The 20,324-nt window shown below is 33.1% G+C and overlaps 1 protein-coding gene across 3 annotated transcripts in view; it reads left to right on the plus strand.

Moving 5' to 3' along the window:
- CADM2 (cell adhesion molecule 2) overlaps positions 1-20,324 on the plus strand; it is a 1,087,048-nt gene that overhangs the window by 732,470 nt on the left and 334,254 nt on the right. For 2 of the 3 annotated variants that reach the window (XM_040484219.1, XM_040484221.1), the window contains exon 2: positions 10,255-10,281. The exons of the other annotated variant lie outside the window; for it this stretch is intronic. In XM_040484219.1, the coding sequence (XP_040340153.1) occupies positions 10,255-10,281 (27 nt within the window). The remainder of the gene's footprint in view (positions 1-10,254; positions 10,282-20,324) is intronic. 3 annotated transcript variants of the gene reach the window in all.

Raw genomic sequence — 20,324 nt, forward strand, 5'->3', positions numbered from 1 at the left:
TAGTTTTACACTTCCATTTCTTTTGAACTACTGTTCAAAACAAATTATGCATTTGTTTCCTTTTCTAGAAGATAAGGTCTCTGAGGACAGGGATCTTGTAGTAATCACATTTTTGTTCCAGAGCAACATCATCCCTGTAATTTATAGGGCATGTTCAATAAATGACTGTTAGCTTATCTTCACTTGACTTACCGCCAAACTGCATCTCTTCAATGGAACAATGGGTATGTCTTATATTGTTTCCAGTTTTTATTAAGGACTATAACTTCAAACTTATTACTCAACTTCAATTATTATGGACAGTTTAATACTGGTTACACTTTAGGAAGAGCATCCTGTTAGGGGTCGTCTATTGGCTTTCAACTGGCACAGGGGAGTGTCATGTTCAGAACTAGTTTCAGAGAATGAATCACAACACTTAATTACAATTTGCTCATTTGAATTTTTAAGTAATGCTTTAGAGTTTTAAAATTAATGGACAGTTGCAGTTTATATTGCCGAATATCTATCTTTCCCTGTATTTAGAGTGCACGTTATTTGGTAATCAACGCTGAGAGGGAGATTAGACCAGATAACCTTTAATGGTCTCTTACAACTCTGAGATTCTCTGATTCTCTGAAATCATCCCAGGTGGGATTTTAGGTTTAACAGTGGATTCAAATGCAAACAACCTGAATAAATTTACTTATAGTTTGTTTAAAAATCCTGAGAACTGACTTTATCTTTTCTCTAAAATATATTTTCTTGTAAAATGCTGGGACTTCTCAACATGCTTATTAATATGTATGTATAACATAGTTTGTGAAAGGGATGCCTGGGTGGCTCAGCCGATTAAGCATCCAGCTTCAACTCAGGTCATGATCTTGCAGTTCATGGGTTCAAGCCCTGCATCGGGCTCTGTGCTGACAGCTCAGAGACTGGAGCCTGCTTCAAATTCTCTGTCTCCCTCTCTCTCTACGCCTCTCCTGCTCATCCTCTGTCTCTCTCTCTCTCTTTCTCTCAAAATAAATAAAATATTAAAAAGCTAAAAAAAACCAGTTTGTGAAATAATGAAAAATAGCATCATGACAAGAACATTTTCTTTATTGGTTAGTTGTATTATTGTTCCATAGATAAGAGGAACCAGTTCCTAGGTAGTGAAAGTCAGGATGTATGACAGAAAAAGTTCCTGTGACTGAATTAAGGTTACCTATCGACATTTTACCGATTAAGATAAACTATATTTGGAAGTTCGTTTCTTCCAAATATTTAAATAAGGTCAGTTATAATACTCCATTCAGAGAATATTTGACTCCATTGAAAAATATGGATAGCCCAGACCATATTAGTGTTTTTCATTTTTCAATTGCTGCCCATGTTTATTAAGACTATATTTGATACAGAAATCTAGGTCATGTTGTTTTTTAATTCATTTATATAATACTTCTAAAATAACTTTAAAAATACCTTTTAAAAAATTCTAATGTCCTCAAGCTGGGCCAGGTTATGGTGCATTTAATGTACTTTTTTTGTTTGTCTTACAATAGAATTGTGAGACCCTTATATCTCAGAAATGTCTGAGATCATATCTCTGAGAAATCCACAAAATGCTTTGTGGATTTCAAGTTTAGATGTAGTAATAATATATTCTCAATTGCTCATCATCTGTTTTCATGCCTTACATAAAAAGTTAATATCTCCCAAACTACAATGTACACCCTAAAATTCATGTTATGATTAACATTCCTATATCAGTCAAGGAAAAATAGTATTATTTATGGACCCAGAGTGTTAGATAGCAGGTAATGAAAATTTTCTGGAAAATAAATTCTACAAAAATCCCTGACTATATCAATATAAAATAAATGTTAAATAGAAGACAAAGCCAGAGAAACATAGGAAAAGAAGATGACACTGAGGTTCTCCATAAGACCCACTGTAATCAAATATTAACAGCCCAGTATTTATCCACCTACTTACAATTGATTCAATAATGTGATTTATTTTCCTGTCACTTATTATGAATGTAACTAAAATAGTATTGATGTGTCAGAAAGACTTGATTATATTAAATTATAGTGAAAACTACTGGAGATCAATTCTAAAGAACTTGGAAATTACATTTCTATTTTTTTAAATTTTTTGATATGAAATTTATTGTCATACAACACCCAGTGCTCATCCCAACAGGTGCCCTCCTCAATGCCCATCACCCACTTTCCCCTCCCTCCCACCCCCCCCCCCATCAACCCTCAGTTTATTCTCAGTTTTTAAGAGTCTCTTATGGTTTGCCTCCCTCCCTCCCTCTCTAACTTTTTTTTGTTCCTTCCCCTCCCCATGGTCTTCTGTTAAGTTTCTCAGGATCCACATAAGAGTGAAAACATATGGTATCTGTCTTTCTCTGTATGACTTATTTCACTTAGCATAACACTCTTCACTTGATCATATTCTCTGCATTTGGTTTATGGAGGGATGTAATACTGTAAATAGGCAACTATGTACTGCTTAAATTAGCATGCCTTAAATACTGGATGTATGTTAAATGTGTGTATCCTGGGTCTGAGCTCTTTTAGTGTCAATGACTCAATTTCAGGGACTCATGACCCCATCTGAAGTATAACTCAGGATGAGATCAGAGAAGCAGCAGTGGCTGTGCACAAAATTCTGGAAGTCACTTTTCACCTTGCTGGAGCTCCTCATTGGGGTGATCCAGTAGAGGACAAAACAAAGTATTTCTTGATCACATGCTCATGCATGGAGGAGCTTGACTTTGCCAGTCACACCAAAGTGATTGCTTTTGGATCCCCTGGGAATTGAACAAGTTACCTAACCTGTGCTGAAGCAGATTAGACAGATTCCCTTAAATTATTTCCAAGCACATTTTCCATTTACACAGCTCTTCCAGAATTAGCCCATATTCTAGCAATTAAGAGTTAGGAAACAGAGATTCTATGTTCGCTTCATAATTATTTGCTGGAATGCTATAGGCATATCACCACATGGTTCTGGTTTCACATCTCTCTGTATTTATACATTTTCTCAAAAAAAATCTTATTTTTTGTTAAACATCTTTTCTGTTTCTGCCCCTTGACCCATCTTTTTTCACTGTTGTCCCTAAGCCGAAGCTGAAAACTGTTGTACTCAGTACAAGCCCCAGGTAGTATTGATTCTCTTATTTTACATCAGTGAATACCAGTCATCCATTATAATAATTGCAAAACTGTTGTAAGTCAATAAATGTGCTGACTAGAAGACGCTTGGGTTCTGTAACTGAAAACTATTCTTTTTTTTAATATATGAAATTTGTTGTCAAATTGGTTTCCATACAACATGAAAACCATTCTTAATATTAATATGGAGTCCAGCAATGATTCTTCCTAGATAAAAATAAAAGTAATAATTATGATAGTATAATATGAACTGAATAAACTGTTTTATGTGCATATGATTATGCAAAATTATTACATAATATTATATTCTATGTACGCACAAGTACACATATACATGTATATACACAATAGAGGATGTTTATGTCATATAATTTTCTCACATTGCCTTCTGCCTTATTAATGGTTATATATGACAACTCGAGAATTTTGGTGGCTCAGAAAGTATTCAAATAAGCATATGTATGTAGTTGCTTTACAATTTTGCCATCAGTATTTATAGGCATAAAAGAATCACTTACTTTGCATATGTTTAAATTAGTAAAATAGAATATATTTTCAGTTGAATTATGAGTAAAAATTCTAATTAGAGTAGTAGAAAAAACTGAAAATATGATATCTAGAAAATAGGAAATGCAATCAATCTCATTGATGTTGGGGATTAGTTTTCTCTAAGTATTTCTTTATAAAACATTTCTTAAATCTAATAGTGTCCATGCATTGAACAAACTGAACAATGAATATTAAGTTTATCCATTAAAATTAGACACTGAGGGAATAATATGAGACGAATCTTCAACACTATATTTTATTCCAGTAATAGATTCAGGATAATATAAAATAGCTTCCTGGGTTAGTAACATAGATATAAAATATAACTTCAAAGGATAGTCATGTACTTTATTTATTGAGAACCTTTTATTCTGGTAGTGCCTCAAAGCTTTCATAATAATATATGACTGATACATCTTAGGGTTTGCATTTATGTTATAGTCTCTTCTAGAGGCATGAGTTTGAGTCCAAATTTTTACAAAGTCTTGAAAACTTATCCCTATTCCTATCACAGTGAAAGTCATAAGCCTACAGGGAAGTATGGAATATAGCATAAGAAAAAGAGATTTATAAATTGGTAGTGACTCATGAAACTTAAAGAGATTCTTGAGAGCAGAAGAAGTAAATATAGAATAAGGTAGTGTAAATATCTTATATGTAAACTATCAGTGCTAGAAGCATGGAAACAGAAAGAAAAAATTCTTAATACAAAATAACAGTTATTTTGATACAATTAACTCAGAAGTCAAATGATTAGTTCATAGAGGAAATTAATGTGTCCTACATTTTAAAGTCTAAATTTCATAAGCCAAAATTATTTCAATAGTGCCTGTTAGCCTTACACAAAACATAAATAATTTACTCACATGACAAATTGACCACATTTAAATATAAAAAATATACAGTCAATACTTTACTGTTTTATATACACTATTATATTTAATCATCTTATAAGAAAAGTCATGTAGAAAAAAGGTAATATTTAAAACAGAAATAAGCTTAGATGTTTAATTGAATAAAGATTTTAAAGATTTTTTTATTATCAGAAATTTCAATCATATTACTAATCAATAAAGAGAAAATAGGGGCGCCTGGGTGGCGCAGTCGGTTAAGCGTCCGACTTCAGCCAGGTCACGATCTCGCAGTCTGTGAGTTCGAGCTCCGCGTCAGGCTCTGGGCTGATGGCTCGGAGCCTGGAGCCTGTTTCCGATTCTGTGTCTCCCTCTCTCTCTGCCCCTCCCCCGTTCATGCTCTGTCTCTCTCTGTCCCAAAAATAAATAAAAACGTTGAAAAAAAATTTTTAAATAAAGAGAAAATATAATAAGGAACATGCATCCCAAGATTACTTTGTAAAGAATCCCTGGCAATAGATCATCTTTTTATAGATGTTTACTTTTATAAAAATATAATGACTTAAAAAATAGTCAAATCGTATATCCCACCTAAATATTAATATAACACCTTAGTATCATAAAATATCCAGTGTTCATCAGACCCAAAGTAGTTTGCACATGGCAATTGTTTTGGTATGTCCCTTAGATTCCCCTTCTATTTTTTTTTCTCTTTTTCCCCCTGAAATCTATTTGCTGAAGGCACCAAACGCCAAAATTGCCTGTGTGTGGTTCCCAATATACAAGATTTGACTAATTGCATTGACTTGATGTATTTTTTTGTCCCCTGTTTTTATTGTACATTGAAAGTTCACTGTAGAGGCATGATCCCATCCAAATTTAATTATTCTGGCAAAAAACAAAACAAAACAAAACAAAACAAAACAAAACAAAACAAAACTTTTCAAATGGTATTGTGTCCTTTTCCATGGGAAAGGTATGTAATGCCCAGTAGTCTCCCTTTAGTGATGATAGCATGAATGGTGGTTGCTACCTACATATGAGAACTTGTTAGGAACTACAGAATGGTGGTTTTCAAATTCTATTATTTCCTCTTTACTCAGTGACTGGCGTATTTGTATGAAGAGAAATTTCCACCCATCAAATATTTGGTTACTTTGGTGTATAACTTCTTTCACGAGCATTTCTTTCTCAAACGTCATTTTTTATACTTGTTTCCCACTGTAAAATTTGTGTTGTTGAGAAAGAAAAACTTGTGAAAGAGATTAGATTCTGTCACACATTTTCAAATCTTCACATTCTAATGAGCTTTATAGGGAAATGCTAATGTTTAGACCATGTTAGTTGATAGCTAAGAAACACGTTATTTTAAATAAGCTTCAAGTGATTAGTGGAATAATGTGTTTAGCTTTGTGTTTGATGGTGGGAGAAAAATGAGAAAAGGGGTAAAGTACGTGGTTATCTAGACCTGAAATGCAATTAGTTTAATTTCCACGTCTTGAAAGACTGTAATAATGTGGCAAACATCTGATAAAATAAATGTCCTACTACTTCCTTCCCCTTTTCAAATCAGCATGATATCCTTCTTTGTAAAAAGATATCAAACTCATCTGGCATTGGCTAGCACTACAATGCTGTGCTATATCTAATGATTGCATTTTCGTGTAGCAGATTTTAACATATGTGCCTGGTGTTTTGGTTATAAATTTGTGAATGGCTTTGTGACCTAGAAAAAAAAATTATCCTCTGTGGATCTCAGTTTTGTAATATTTTGGATCTCTTAGTTTCATTGTATTTCTTCTAGAAAGTAGTGATAGTGTATTCTCTTTCATTTTTACAATGTACACATATACATGAGTAACTTTTTCATATTTAAAAAATTATATTATACATTATCTATCATTGGCAATAAGTTTTGTTTATTTATTTATTTTTGTTTCATTGTAGAAATTTGGTGCAAGGGAAACATCTACTATATCTGAATATGAAGTCATAGATGTCAGTAACTTCTGTCTCCTTGGAAAGTCTAAACACTTTCTAACTTCATGATTTCCATATTAAGAAACAATGATGCTTTATATATAAATTTGCTTATGAAAGGAAGAATACAAAACACTAGGCTAAAAATATCAAAGTATTTTGAAAAAATCTACATAGTCTTAAAATGAAAAGATCCATACTGCTTTAGCATTTGCTCCTTGTGAATAAATACCAGTAATATCTTTGCCATTTACTAACTGTTTCATTGCTAAATAATTTTTCAGCAAGCCTTTCTAAAGGTAACCACAAATTCCATATGTTCAACACTATTTATACATTGCAGATACTAATAAAATATATCACTCTTTTGTTATGACAGTAGATCTTAAAATAAGAAGTAGGGATTAAAAGAAAATGTGACTAGGTTATATGAATTTTGAGGTAGGTAAAATTTTTCTATTCTCCCCTGAGAATGTCCGCATGCCGTATTTATAGTTCTTGTACTTTATTGTGAGAAACACTCTCTTAGATTCACAAAATTCTTCACAAAATTGTTAGTGATAACTTTCAAATAGAAAATCAACGAATTCAATGAGCAAATTGTTAACATAACCAACTGATTGTATTTTTACTTTTTGATCATTTGTATTGGAGTTTTTAGAGGTAACCCTTACTAATATAATGCCTAATATTCATTAACTACTCAGCAATCATATGTAACTAGCTATGATAATTCTATTATTATTCACAATTTTCTTCAAAAGCACAAGTTTTCACATTATTCATGTAATTTTTAGCAGTTACAAATTTAATACTATAATAATCTCTGAAAAAATAGTACAAACAACTGTAATGTTACAGTTACAAATGACTGCTTTTAGTATAAATGTGAAGAAATATTGATATCATCTCTAAAACTTTTCTCTGGTCAAAGTACCTTTATTTCCTTTCTTTTCGTTTTAACTATGAATGTTAAAATTGCATTTTTAAGATAATTTTCATCCCTTTTGGGTGGTGTGCAATGTGCACTTTACAATTGACTTATAATTGGGCTATGCTGACAATGGAAAATCTTACAAGTATTGAACATGACATTTATGACAGTATTGCTGTCATCTTGGCTTCTTTTATTGAATATGCAGAGAATTATAATTGGGCTAAGAAGCCTGGTAGCCTGGCCTCTTTCCAATTATATTAACCAGCCTAGTCTAGTATTAGCTGCCTGAACACACAGAAACAGGCAGAGAGCTTTTGTTTTCCTTTCTATTCTATGTTGGTTTCTACCCTGTAATTTAAGAATACAATCATCTGCCTTCATGCAATGTTTGAGAACTTTCAATTAATCACCTCCATTCCACGAGAAGTGTAAAGATTTACCTTCTCTATTTTTATTTCCTTATTTTTACCTAATTTAATATGAATTTTTATGAAATATGGGTTGTATCTGTTACATATTAAATACCGATTGTCTCAAATATTTCTAAGTGTTTTAGGTAAGTTTTCCTTGAATTCATGCTAAAATTTTTAAGTGATAAATTTGAATTTGAAGAAAAATTTCTCTTCCCATGAACAAATCAATATACACTGACGCACTGAAATATTTTCTTTGAAATTGAGGCAGATAATATTTTGCATATTCTAACCATGCGTTTCAGCTTTGTGTAGTATTAAAAACAATACAAAAGAGGAAAATAATGATTAGAAGTCTGATATCTACTAAACATCTACCAGGAAACTAAAAACTAAATTTAATTGAAAAAAATAGTAAGAAAAGTTTGTTTATTTCAAACACTAGATTCTGTAGTTTTCTTTGTCTATTTTTTCCCCTCTTTTTCTGGTTTCTTATTTTAGAGCATTAAATATATTTGAGTATTTCCTTTCCAAATAATCCCAACTCTTCCATCTGTAATATTTAAGATCTTCATCTTTGTCAGTGTTTTATCATCTAAATAGAAATATGAAAATAGCCTGCAAAGCTGTCCTAGAGAAACAAAACACCACCACAATATATTAGGCATATGACACAGGATGTGCATTGCGATAATGTTAGTAGGAGGAAAAAAAAATTCTGCAAATGACCCCACTATTTATCAATAGGCAAAAAGTGTCACATTCATATAGACTATTGAAAAACATGTAACTATTAAAATAGTGAGTTAGAAGGCAATGAGTTAACCTGGAGGATGTGAAGGAAAGCTGACTGCAAAGTAATGTGTATGATCCTGTTTGGGGAAACAAAATACGCAAAATATATAGGTTTTTAGCTTTTATATTAGCTTTTTTAATAAGAATTTCAAATTTTATTTTTCTAACAATAGCAAACTATTTAGAGGTATTTGATTATGCATTGTGTCTAGAAGTCTTCCTTAGAGTGGGAGAGAGCCAAAGCATAAGAGACTCTTAAAAACTGAGAACAAACTGAGGGCTGATGGGGGGTGGGAGGGAGGGGAAGGTGGGTGATGAGTATTGAGGAGGGCACCTTTTGGGATGAGCACTGGGTGTTGTATGGAAACCAATTTGACAATAAATTTCATATATTTAAAATAAATAAATAAATAAAAATAAAAAGTTAAAAAAAAAAGAACTCTCCTGTATAACGCTTCTAATTTCCTCATTAAGTTTATTTCTGCCCCAGATAGTGTTTACCACTAGGTATAAGTAAATTGAAATTTCTACTCCTTAATGGGAATAATGCCATTTAAAGTAATAGAGTTTTCTCCTTTTATAGCTATGTGGTCAACCAAGTTCCAAATAACTGAAATCTAATGAATCATGCAATTTTGATTTGGCTTTGTAGACCTGATATTTGCAGTTCAGTCAGTGACTCAGTGCCTTAAACCCCATTCTTAGATCACAGATTTGGAAAGCGGACACATTCAGGATCAAATCCCAAACTTGCTTCTTTCCAGCTGTTTCACAGTCAGCAAGTAATTTGACTTAAAAAAAAAAAAAAGTTTATTTATTATTGAGAGACAGAGAGAGACAGAGCATGAGCATGAGAAGGGCAGACAGAGGGGGAGACAGAGAATATGAAGCAAGCTCCAGGCTCTGAGCTGTCAGCACAGAGCCGGATGCGGGGCTCGAACTCAGAAACCGAGAGATCATGACCTGAGCCGAAGTCTGAAGCTTAACCGACTGAGCCACCCAGGTGCCCCTAATTTGACTTTTCTAAGTCTCAGTTTCCACATCTGTGAGTCAATCAGTAATAACAAAACTTACTTCTTGAAATTGTCATTATTAAGGGGCAGAAATATGGAAAGCACTCAATCTCAGTGCCTGGCATTTAGTAAGCCCTCAATAAATGCAGGGGAGTTTATGGGTTATATTTTAACCGTTAAATAATACAAAATATGTTTAAACTATATGTGTGTATTTCTTTAATTGAATTAACTAAAGTTGAGTTAGGAAGGACATATAGAAAGAAAACATATACATACAGTCCTTAAAATGAATTTGGTGCCTTAACGATGTTTGGTATTTGCACTATATATCTCCTATCTATCCTACTCTTTCTTATTCAAAGACTTTAACCATATACTAACAAAATATAACCAATTATCACTTTCTTAATTATAGATTCTATTCGTCTAAAGTGTGTTGATTATGTAATCATAAATATTACCCTTTTAAACTTTAATAGGAATAACATCTATTTTTCTTACTTGATACTCTAATATCTAACATGTTTGTTTTCTTCTTCTTGTGCAATCTTTCCTTGGAACCAGCGGCTGCTTCAAAGAATAAAATGAAAGGTGAGCTCCTGTCATTCTGCATGACTCACCATGATTCATTTTTCTGGTCCGTTGTCTAAGCCATGTCAACTGATGGAGCCAATTCTGTTGGTGATAATACTAGTTCCATGTATAGACATTGGTCATAAATTCCTACAAATATAAATAATATTATTTCACTTATTCAGTTTCTGATATATGTCTATGTTTGCATGATTGTGAGTTTGTTTTCTTGTTTTATTTCTAATTTTATTCCTAGTGGAATACAGTGCTTTTGCGCACCAACATTTGCCTGTTGACCTTGGTTTCCTTGATAAAATTGTGAATACAAAAAAAAAAAAAAAAAACACCAGAGAATAAAGCTGATAGCAAATGTCTCAAAAGCAAAAATTCACAGAATTACGTGAAAAAAAAATCTTCCTTTAAAAAGTGAATATTATAAACTGTACATTTGTATTTATGACTTTTCTTCCATTTCCTAGTTGCATTAAGTTTATATTTGCTAGAATCCTGGAAATATAATTTAATGAGAGAGGATGTGCTTGTCTAATGCCAGAATATCTCCCTGAAAGGAAAAAGACTTTTGGCTCAATACATCTTTACAGTTTTGAAAAAAATCAAATATATGTATGCTACTTTGTCATGGGTTTATAGTTTATATGTGTCAATTATATATTCTCAAGAGCAATCTATATATTTATTTTTTCACCTTCTTATCTAGAAAAATATATATGGTTTATCCTTCATTTATCTTTCAAATATCTTTCATTTATAGAGCAAAACTGCAGTTACCTTATTGGTCACATGTCTATTATCTTCAGTTTCCTCATCTACAGAGTTAGAAATAACAGTAAAAACTTAAAAAGGTTGTTGAGATGATAGAGTTAAGTAAAATATGTAAAACAGTTTGTAGACTAGTATTTTAAACAATGCCAGTTTCCTTTGTTTTTCACAAACCCAGCTCTTTGTAGAGAAGTTTCTGGATCTTCATTGTTTAGCATTGCCTTGCCTAATACCTTCCTGTATGCTCAAGAGGAACAACCCCGTAGTTTTGTCTTTTTCAGTAATTTCCCATATTCAGATCTTCTACAGGCCCACCCTTTTCTATTATCCCTCTCCCTCCAGCCCTGCCTTCCCCCACGTTCAAATTGTACAGCTAGCTTTCACGCTATGACAGATTCATCTTTGAAGTATTAACTGCTCCCTATTTATAAATCTAAGAATTTAATCTGCAACTACTATTTTCCTAGCAATATCCTTGTTTTATAGAACACTGAAGACACAAAAGACAAGGTGGCAAAATTATTGTTACCCTTTGTTTTACCCTCCAGTATAACCTCTTATGTTGTTTCAATACATATCCTAATAGAATTAGCCAATCCTTGCCACAGTAATTTTCTGTCTGGTGGTGAACAAAAGAAATACATTCATAGAGCATTCAAGAAATTACTTGATAATTAATGCACGTTTATGTATAAGCATAATGTGTATTTAAAAAAGCTTAAGAAGTACAACTTTAGGAACGAAGATTTAAAAACAATGTATAATAATGTATTCATTGTAGTATATAGATTTTTGATTGAAAAGGGAGTTAAGGAGATATTGAGATACATACTGAGGTTGAAATACTCTTTCTCAGAAAATGCTTTCTGTGTGTGTGTGGGGGGGGTGGACTTGAACTGATTCTTGAAGGATAGGTAGGGTATACAGAAAAAAAAAGTAGTACATGGAAAAAATAATTTGAAAACATAAGTAAACAACTGAAAGCAGGAATGAGTACAGTCCATTTCAGGATAGTGAGGACACCTTTTGATGAAAATCTATGTTTTTATGAGAGTGAAAGAAAATATGTTTGATGATGCAACAGACAATTGTGTGATTATGAGTCATTACTGCATTTGATTACCTAAAACCTCTTCTCATAATCACATCTGTGGTCACTTGGTAATTCTTAAAAACAATGGGCGATAATTCAATTTACAATAAACAGGTTAGAAAGTCTGAAGTACAGGAACCAACTTTTAATTGGACGATTATAACCATAAATTATGTTACAAGTGTCTGTCAAATCAGGTCAGAATTCAAGCTGGCTAGGATTTTGCAATGCAAACATACTTATATGCCCAATTTAGTTCTTCTCAGAAAGACATTCCCACTGTCCTACACCTATCTATTTTATTTGAATCTTCTTTCTCCACCTGTGTAAAAGACTACAGGAGGTTTAAGGACATAGTTTACCCTATGCCTATATTTTTGCCATCTCCCAAGTGTTATGGAGACACAAAATGATACTTTCTAAAATGAACTGTGCCTCAAGTAGAAATTGAAATTTTATTTCTAATGATGGTTTGAGACAGATGTATATTATGTAGAGATAACAGAAAGAACTACTCAGTATTTTTATTGTCCAATTTCCATGTCAAGACAAGTGGTCTTCAAACAGGAAAGAAAAAAAAATGTGGGAAAGAGGAAAATAAAACCCAAGGTAATGCAAGAGCAGTTGGTTGCTTAAAAAGAGTTCATTTCTTCTGACCCAAACAAAGCACATCCCAGGGAACCAAGAGAAGTATCGAAGAAGATTACATCTCATTCATTTATCGTTATGGAATGATCCAAATGTGGAGAGTTTCTGGAATATTGGAAAGAAGAATATGTCTTGATTTTTTTTAAGGAAAAAGGATTACATTCCAGAAACTATAGACTGGAAATTTTGACATTAAATTCTCAGTAACATTTTAAAATAAGACTCTTAAAACAGCAATTTATGAGTGTTTAGATTAAAAGAGAGTTCACGGAGTCAGTTAGCAGTTATTAGTATTGACATAGAAAATTACCCTAATTTTCTCCCACTCCTTTTGTTATAATGGTTATTATATCAGTATCTGAGGGCAATAGTATAAACATATCTGAATATCACCAAATCTTGTAGCAACTAAACCTTTCCTTATCTGTGCAGAAACTGTCATTCTGAAGATCACTAATTATTCTTTAGTGGTCAAAGTGGTCTCCCAATCCTCATATTACTCAATTTTTTCCTGCTGAATAGATAGATAGATAGATCTTGATCTTCTCTCTCTGTATATGTATATATTTCTATTTCCCTTGGTTTTAGTGTGTCTGTATAGATTTCATTTCTTCTTAATTCCTCTTTGCCTTTCTTTCTCTCTCATTTTCTATCTTGTTCTGGAATATAGGTTTCATTTAGGTTATATCTCTGATCCCTCAAGAGATTGCTTGTTGCAGTATTGGTCCACTTCTCTATAGTCCCTCAAGAAGATGAACTTCACTTCCTACAAAATAAAGGAAGCAACTATTTTCTAGATGATTATGTACCCACAACCAATCCCCCTCACCACTATTGACTATTCAGAGAAAGACAAATGATCCAAACAAATTCCTCTGCTGAAAACTTAAAACTGGAAAAGGTTGGTGGGGAGAGGGGTGCCTGGGTGGCTCAGTCAGTTAAGCGTCAGACCCTGGATTTCAGCTCAGGTCATGATCTTACAGTTTGTAAGTTCGAGCCCTGTGTTGGGATCTGCACTGAGAGTGCAGAGCCTGCTTGGGATTCTCTCTCTGCCTCTCTCTCTCTCTGTCTCAAAAATAAATAAATAAATAAACTAAAAAAAAAAACTGATAAAGGGGGAAGGAGAGAATAGGAAAACTGAAAGGGGTTAAGAAAAAGGAAGAGAAATGGGAATCAGATTTGTTATACTTTGTGGGGATGAATTTTGTAGCTAGACTGAGTAAGAAGATGAATTAAATTTGAGAAAAGAGAAACAGGAATGTACAAAGAGTGAAAGTGAAGACAGTGCCCTTATGGTGCCCAGTTCCCTTGTTCTAATATAGGATTCTATTTTATCCTTGCCCTTTGGGTTTATGACACAGCTCTCTTGTAGTTAAGCTTCTAGATAGATTTCTTTTGCTTGCAGTCAAGAGAACAGATTAATATAATCACCTTCTTCCTCTAAAGTGTTCTTAGTTGATTTTTGTTAACACTTTTCTAGACTTGATCTTCTATTAACCTTCTATCTGATGTTGCCATCATCCGGCTGAACATTTGAACCTGAATATAAAAACAATCTCATCTTTTTTTTTTTCAAATCTGAACTTTTGGGGTTTACTATGTCTTCTCATGAACAGCTATTGGCCTAAATTCCTAGATGATTTGAAACATGCTTAATTCTTCCACCTTAATGTACCCATAACTGATCGATTATCAAATGGACCTAAGTTTATGGGGATGAAATGATTGTTTTGGTTTTGGTATGGGGATCGTAGCTTTTACATGGATCCCACTTCTTCAAAACATTCATTCCTCAGAGCTTTCCTGGAGTAGTTTCTATTTGTCTCCTGCTTCAATACTCAACATTAGACAATCTATTCTCTATTCATATATCACGGTGAATTCATATAACATCAGTTTACTATCCCAGTTGCATTCATATGCCCTACACTCAAATTTCAGCAAGATCACCAATGCTTTGCCACTTAGAGATAGGGAAAAAGGTACCTTGGAGTGTTCCTAAAATTTCTTTCCATGAAAGGATTTTATTTCACTCTATCATAAACTTACAGACCAAATGTATCATAGTGATTAATATTATTACAGAATATTACAAAATTTCTAAACAGTTTTAATCCAATAAATATATTTTTGTCTTCAGTCTGATTTTTAGGTTTATTTTTTATTCAGAATTTGACAGTTATAGTGGGGATAATATTTTATTCCATTTCTAGCTATTACCTTTAATCATATAATCATTTTTCAGTGTTCAAATAAAAATTAACATAATTACTCTGACTTTGCATAAGAATTAAAAGATAATGAAGGACACTCAGCAATCTAAATTGAGATACATATGTGGTTTAGAGAAGAATCAGCATTTCAATTTACTGGATTTAAGTGATAGTCATGCATAATATTATTAAATAAATGATTTATTCATTTATTTATATTGTAAATATAAAGTCTGCTATTCAATCAAAATACAACATTTAGTATCCCGAGTTTCCCATCATATTATACCTTTTGAGGGTGAATTGAAAGGCACATACGAGATTGACATTGAGACATTTCTTTAAAGTATTTTTAGATATTGTCTTCAGTGGAGTATCTATAGCTCAGTGTGTATTGCAAATATACACTATATATTAAGAAATTCCACTTTGTAGTCAGACAGACAAAGTCCAATCCTAATTTTTCAACTTACCCTGATTTGAGCACCTGGAAAATTGGTTAATTTCATGCAACATTCAACTCTTGTGAAAACTTTATGGAATAATGTATAGAAAGGGGTTAACCTGGGGAATGGCACCTAATAAACAGTACATTTTACCTATAGCTATTGTTATCATCATTACTATTATTATGTAAATGATGTCTGTGGAGAAAACAAACATGTAGTCAAAGACAAATCCAAAAACTAAAACTTCTCTTTGAGAATCTGCTATATGTCATCTTCGTGGTGGCTTTCATGTTTATATTCATTATAACGTTAAAATAAACACATAAAATATAACATAAATGATCCACTTAGGCATATGTAATTTTTCTTTCTTCACATTTAAATATTAAAATCCAAAGTGTATACATGATATCATTAAAGAAGTTCAGCCAGGAGTGCCTGGGTGGCTCAGTTGGTTAAGCATCCGACTTCGGCTCAGGCCATGATCTTGCGGTTTGTGAGGTCGAGCCCCTCGTCGGGCTCTGTGCTGACAACTCAGAGCCTGGAGACTGCTTCAGATTCTGTGTCTCCCTATCTCGGTCCCTCCCATGCTCATGCTCTGTATCTCTCTGTCTCTTGATAATAAATAAATGTTATTTTTTTAAGAAGTTCAACCAATAGCAAAAGAAAAGAAAAAATTAAGGAAATTATGTTACAGTGAGATTAATCTAATACTTAAAATGTAAAAATTACTTGCTTTTATTATATGTGAAGAAACTGAGAAGAAAGATTTATATAATTTCTGTTGAAAACATCACTCAACTCCTTTTGTTGAAGCTATGTTTATATTTTAAATTTAAAAGTATAAGAAATTAAGGGGTGCTTGGGTGGCTCAGTCGGTTGAGCATCCGATTTCGTCTCAGGTCATGATCTCTCGGTTTGTGAGTTTGAGCCCCGCGTCAGGCTCTGTGCTGACAAGCTCAGAGCCTGGAGCTTACTTTAGATTCTGTCTCCCTCTCTCTCTACCCCTCCCCAACTCATGCTCTATCTCTCTCTCTCTGTTTTTCTCTCTCTCAAAAATAAATAAACATTTTTTAAAAACTGGAAAAATAAAAGTATAAGCAATTAGGGGCACCTGGGTGGCTCAGTCAGTTAAGCGTCCAACTTCAGCTCAGGTCATGATCTCATGGTTTGTTAGTTCGAGCCTCACATAAGGCTCTGTGCTAAAAGCTCAGAGCCTCAAGCCTGCTTCAGATTCTGTGTCTTCCTCTCTCTCTGCCCCTCCCTCGCTCACACTTTGTTTCTCTCTCTCTCTCTCAAAAATGAATAAACATTAAAATATTAATTTCAAAGTATAAAGAATTATTCAAACTCTTACATAACAACTACAAAATCTTCAGCAAAAGTAACTTATCAAGAAACAATTATTGAAGCTTAGATTTATTTATCCCACACAAGGCTGATGTAAGGAAATATGCTTGGAGTGTTAGAAATACAGCAGTCCCCCTTAATCCACAGTTCATCATTCCATGGTTTCAGTTACCAGCAGTCAACCTAGTCTGGATGGAAGCAGATGACCCTCCTTCTGATTATTGTCAGGTCAGCAGTAGCCTAATGCTACCTGTGTCATTCACTTCATTTTATGTCATCATAAAGGCATTTTATCATCTCATATCATCACAAGAAGAGTGAGCACAGCACAATAAGACATGATGAGAGAGGGGGAGACCACATTCACATAACTTTTATTACAGTATATGGTTATAAGTCCTATTATAAATATTGTTCTATTTTATTGTTATTGTTAATCTCTGTGTCTAATGTATAAATTAGCCTTTATCATAGGTATGTATGGAAAAAAGCATAGTAAATACAGGATTCAGTATTATCTATGGTTTCAGTAATGCACTTGGGGTCCTGGATGTATTTCCTGCAGATAATAGGGGACTACCTGTAAGGGAATTTAAAAGCATGTTATGTTTCTATAATGGATTCACTAAGGGGTTTGGGTAGAAGGCCCATGTAGATGGTACCTTTTAGAAGGTACATCTACCTTCTACTTCACCTCACTTCTCTAGGAAAATTGCCAAAGTTACTGATATATATGATAATGCAATGATATTTTTAAAGATATAATTTATTTCTGAAGCTTTTTTAAACTTTTAAAAAAGTGGATAACAATTATAATAACTAATATTTTCAATGTTTACCATGTGTCAGACATTACAGACATTACATTGAACATTGTATGTGTGTTTTCTTTTTTTAATGTTTATTTATTTATTTTGAGAGACAGAGTGTGAGCTGGGGAGGAGCAAAGAGAGAGGGAGAGGGAAAATACAAAGCAGGCCTGACACGGGGCTTTATCTCACAACCATGAGATCATGACCTGAGCCGAAATCAAGACTCAAATGCTTAACTAGCTGAGCTATTCAGGTTCTCCTGTATATGTGTTTTCTAATTTAATCCTCACAAAAATCTTTGAGATAGATCCTGTTATTATCTTTATTCTTTTTAATTTTTTTAATGTTTGTTTATTTTTGAGACAGAGCATGAGTGGGGGAGGGGCAGAGAGAGGGAGACACAGAATCTGAAGCAGGTTCCAGGCTCCGAGCTATCAGCACAGAGCCTGACTGGGGGCTCGAACCTATGGACCATGAGATCATGACCTGAGCAGAAGTCAGACACAACTGACTGAGCCACCCAGGCTCCCCATGTTTATTTTTTTTTCATGAGGGAAATGAATGAATGAATGAATGAATGAATAAATAAGGAAAATGAAGCAGGGAGTTAAGAAATAAGTTCAAAAATTCAGAGGCAACCCAACAATTCCAAATCAGAGTTACTGACTCTTGAGTTCTAACTTTTAATCTATTAAAGCTTCTAAAAATTTCAGACTAAATTATCAATATTATGATTCACCTAAATCTTATGTATTTATTTAAATATATCTACCTAGGTCTCACCCACCCAATTAGGATTGGGCTGAGAGTGGGAGTAAGGTAGAATGTTGATCTGTTGTTATTAGGAACAAATAAATTGGACTTACCTATTGGGGTATATTGGCAAGGAAAATATTCTCCCAGTAGACTTCTTGTTTCTCATTCTTTTTAAATTCTTTTTATGCGGGTCTTTCATTCATTCACCTTATGTTAACCTCACTCCTCACTTATTCTCTCTTGGGAAAGTGAGGAGGTAATTAGTTTCTCAATAAGATGAGTAGTGTTCTAGAAAAGCTTTAGGCATAACTAATGTGAAATACTGAAATCAGAAGAGGGTAACAGGGTTAAAGAGTGTATTCATGAAAATTTTATTGTAAGATGATTCAGGGGGTCAAATGTAGACAACTTTTCTTGTTTTTAAACTGAAGCTTCATTTCATGTGGTTTCTGGTATTTATTTCTCACTGTATAGGGGTTTTGACATGCATTTGCTCTGTGGGCTGTCTTATTATTTACTATTATACAACTGCCCCTCTTCATGTTGCACAGTACAAACTAGTGTAGGTCAGGATAGAAAAACTTTCTAGATACTCCATTCACAATTCTAAAAGAATTTTATTTTTCTCTTGATTTAATGAGGTTTCACTCCCCCTTGTCTCTCCTCTATTCTTGAAATGCAAATAAGGGTTTTAGCTTTCCTCTGGACATGTGGAATAACATAACTCATTTGCCCCCAATAGGCTGCAACTTTGTATAGCAATTAGAAATTGGTTTGTGTTTCTACTTTAAGTTTATGTCCTCATTTCCGTCATAAATAAATCATTGTTCTATTTTTTTATTCTATCGAAATACATCTCATCCAAATGGCAGGATCTTCTGGGATTCAATTCATTCAGTTGGTTCATGTCATCCTATTGTGTTAATAAAATTGGTATTTGCTTATTCTACAGCTGCTGTGTGGAGTTTAGAAAGTCTGTAATTGAAATCCCAAGGTTTGTGGCATCTTACAGGTTTCTAAACAGAAAAAAAAAAAAAAACTCTTATAAGGAGAAATGCAGTGATCAATGGTTAACAGTTGGGCATTTAGGGGCAGTTTCAAGATAAGTGCTATAAAGTACAGAATTAAATTACATTAAAATAAATTATAATTTATACTTCAAATTAGATGGAGTGATGGTGATGAGTTTGCAGTGGAAGAGAATCATTTGACTTGGCATCCTAATATAAAATATTTATCACTAGCAAAGTATACTATTAAAGACTTTGGGGAAATTTATCAGAGTACCTGGGTATTAGTATCTGCTCTACTATTTACTTGCTGCTCACATCAGTAAAGTAAGGACAAAAATATCAGTACTACCTACCTCATAGAATTATAATGATATATAAAAAGAATTTATAATGATTATTTTATAATGATATATAAAAAGAATATGTGAAAACACTTTTAAAATAGCTAATTGATATTTAGATGTGTCAGTAGTTATTAATTAGATTAGGCATAATTGCATAGCCAAGGACTTGATATTCAGTAATAAATAAAATGTGGCCCTTGTTCTGAGCCCATTCCAATGACTCAGGTGAGTGGAAAGAACTTTTAATGATGATACCATTTTATGCTTTTTCTTACTGGACACCCTTGGAAAAGGAGTGAACAAATGTTTCTTAATTTAATAAATTTTTATTGAATGTCTGTACTAGGCTAATATATAATGGAGAGAAAAAATATTGCTTAGTTTTGACCTCATGAGGCTTTCACTCATTTATTCATTCATTTATTCATCCAACAGTTCCAGGGATAGCTACAAATATGTCAGTGAGAAGAAAAAGTAACTTGTATACTAAGGTGTATTGTAACATTATAGGCATTATGAAGAAAAAATAAAACAGAGGAGTAAGAAAGGAATGTGTGGGCAGAGTAGAGAATGGAGATGGTTCTAATTTTGAACAAGGAGATG

This window comes from Herpailurus yagouaroundi, unplaced genomic scaffold (genome assembly GCF_014898765.1).
Source record: "Herpailurus yagouaroundi ecotype Mexico unplaced genomic scaffold, PumYag 162, whole genome shotgun sequence".
NCBI classification, from domain to species: Eukaryota; Metazoa; Chordata; class Mammalia; order Carnivora; family Felidae; genus Herpailurus; species Herpailurus yagouaroundi.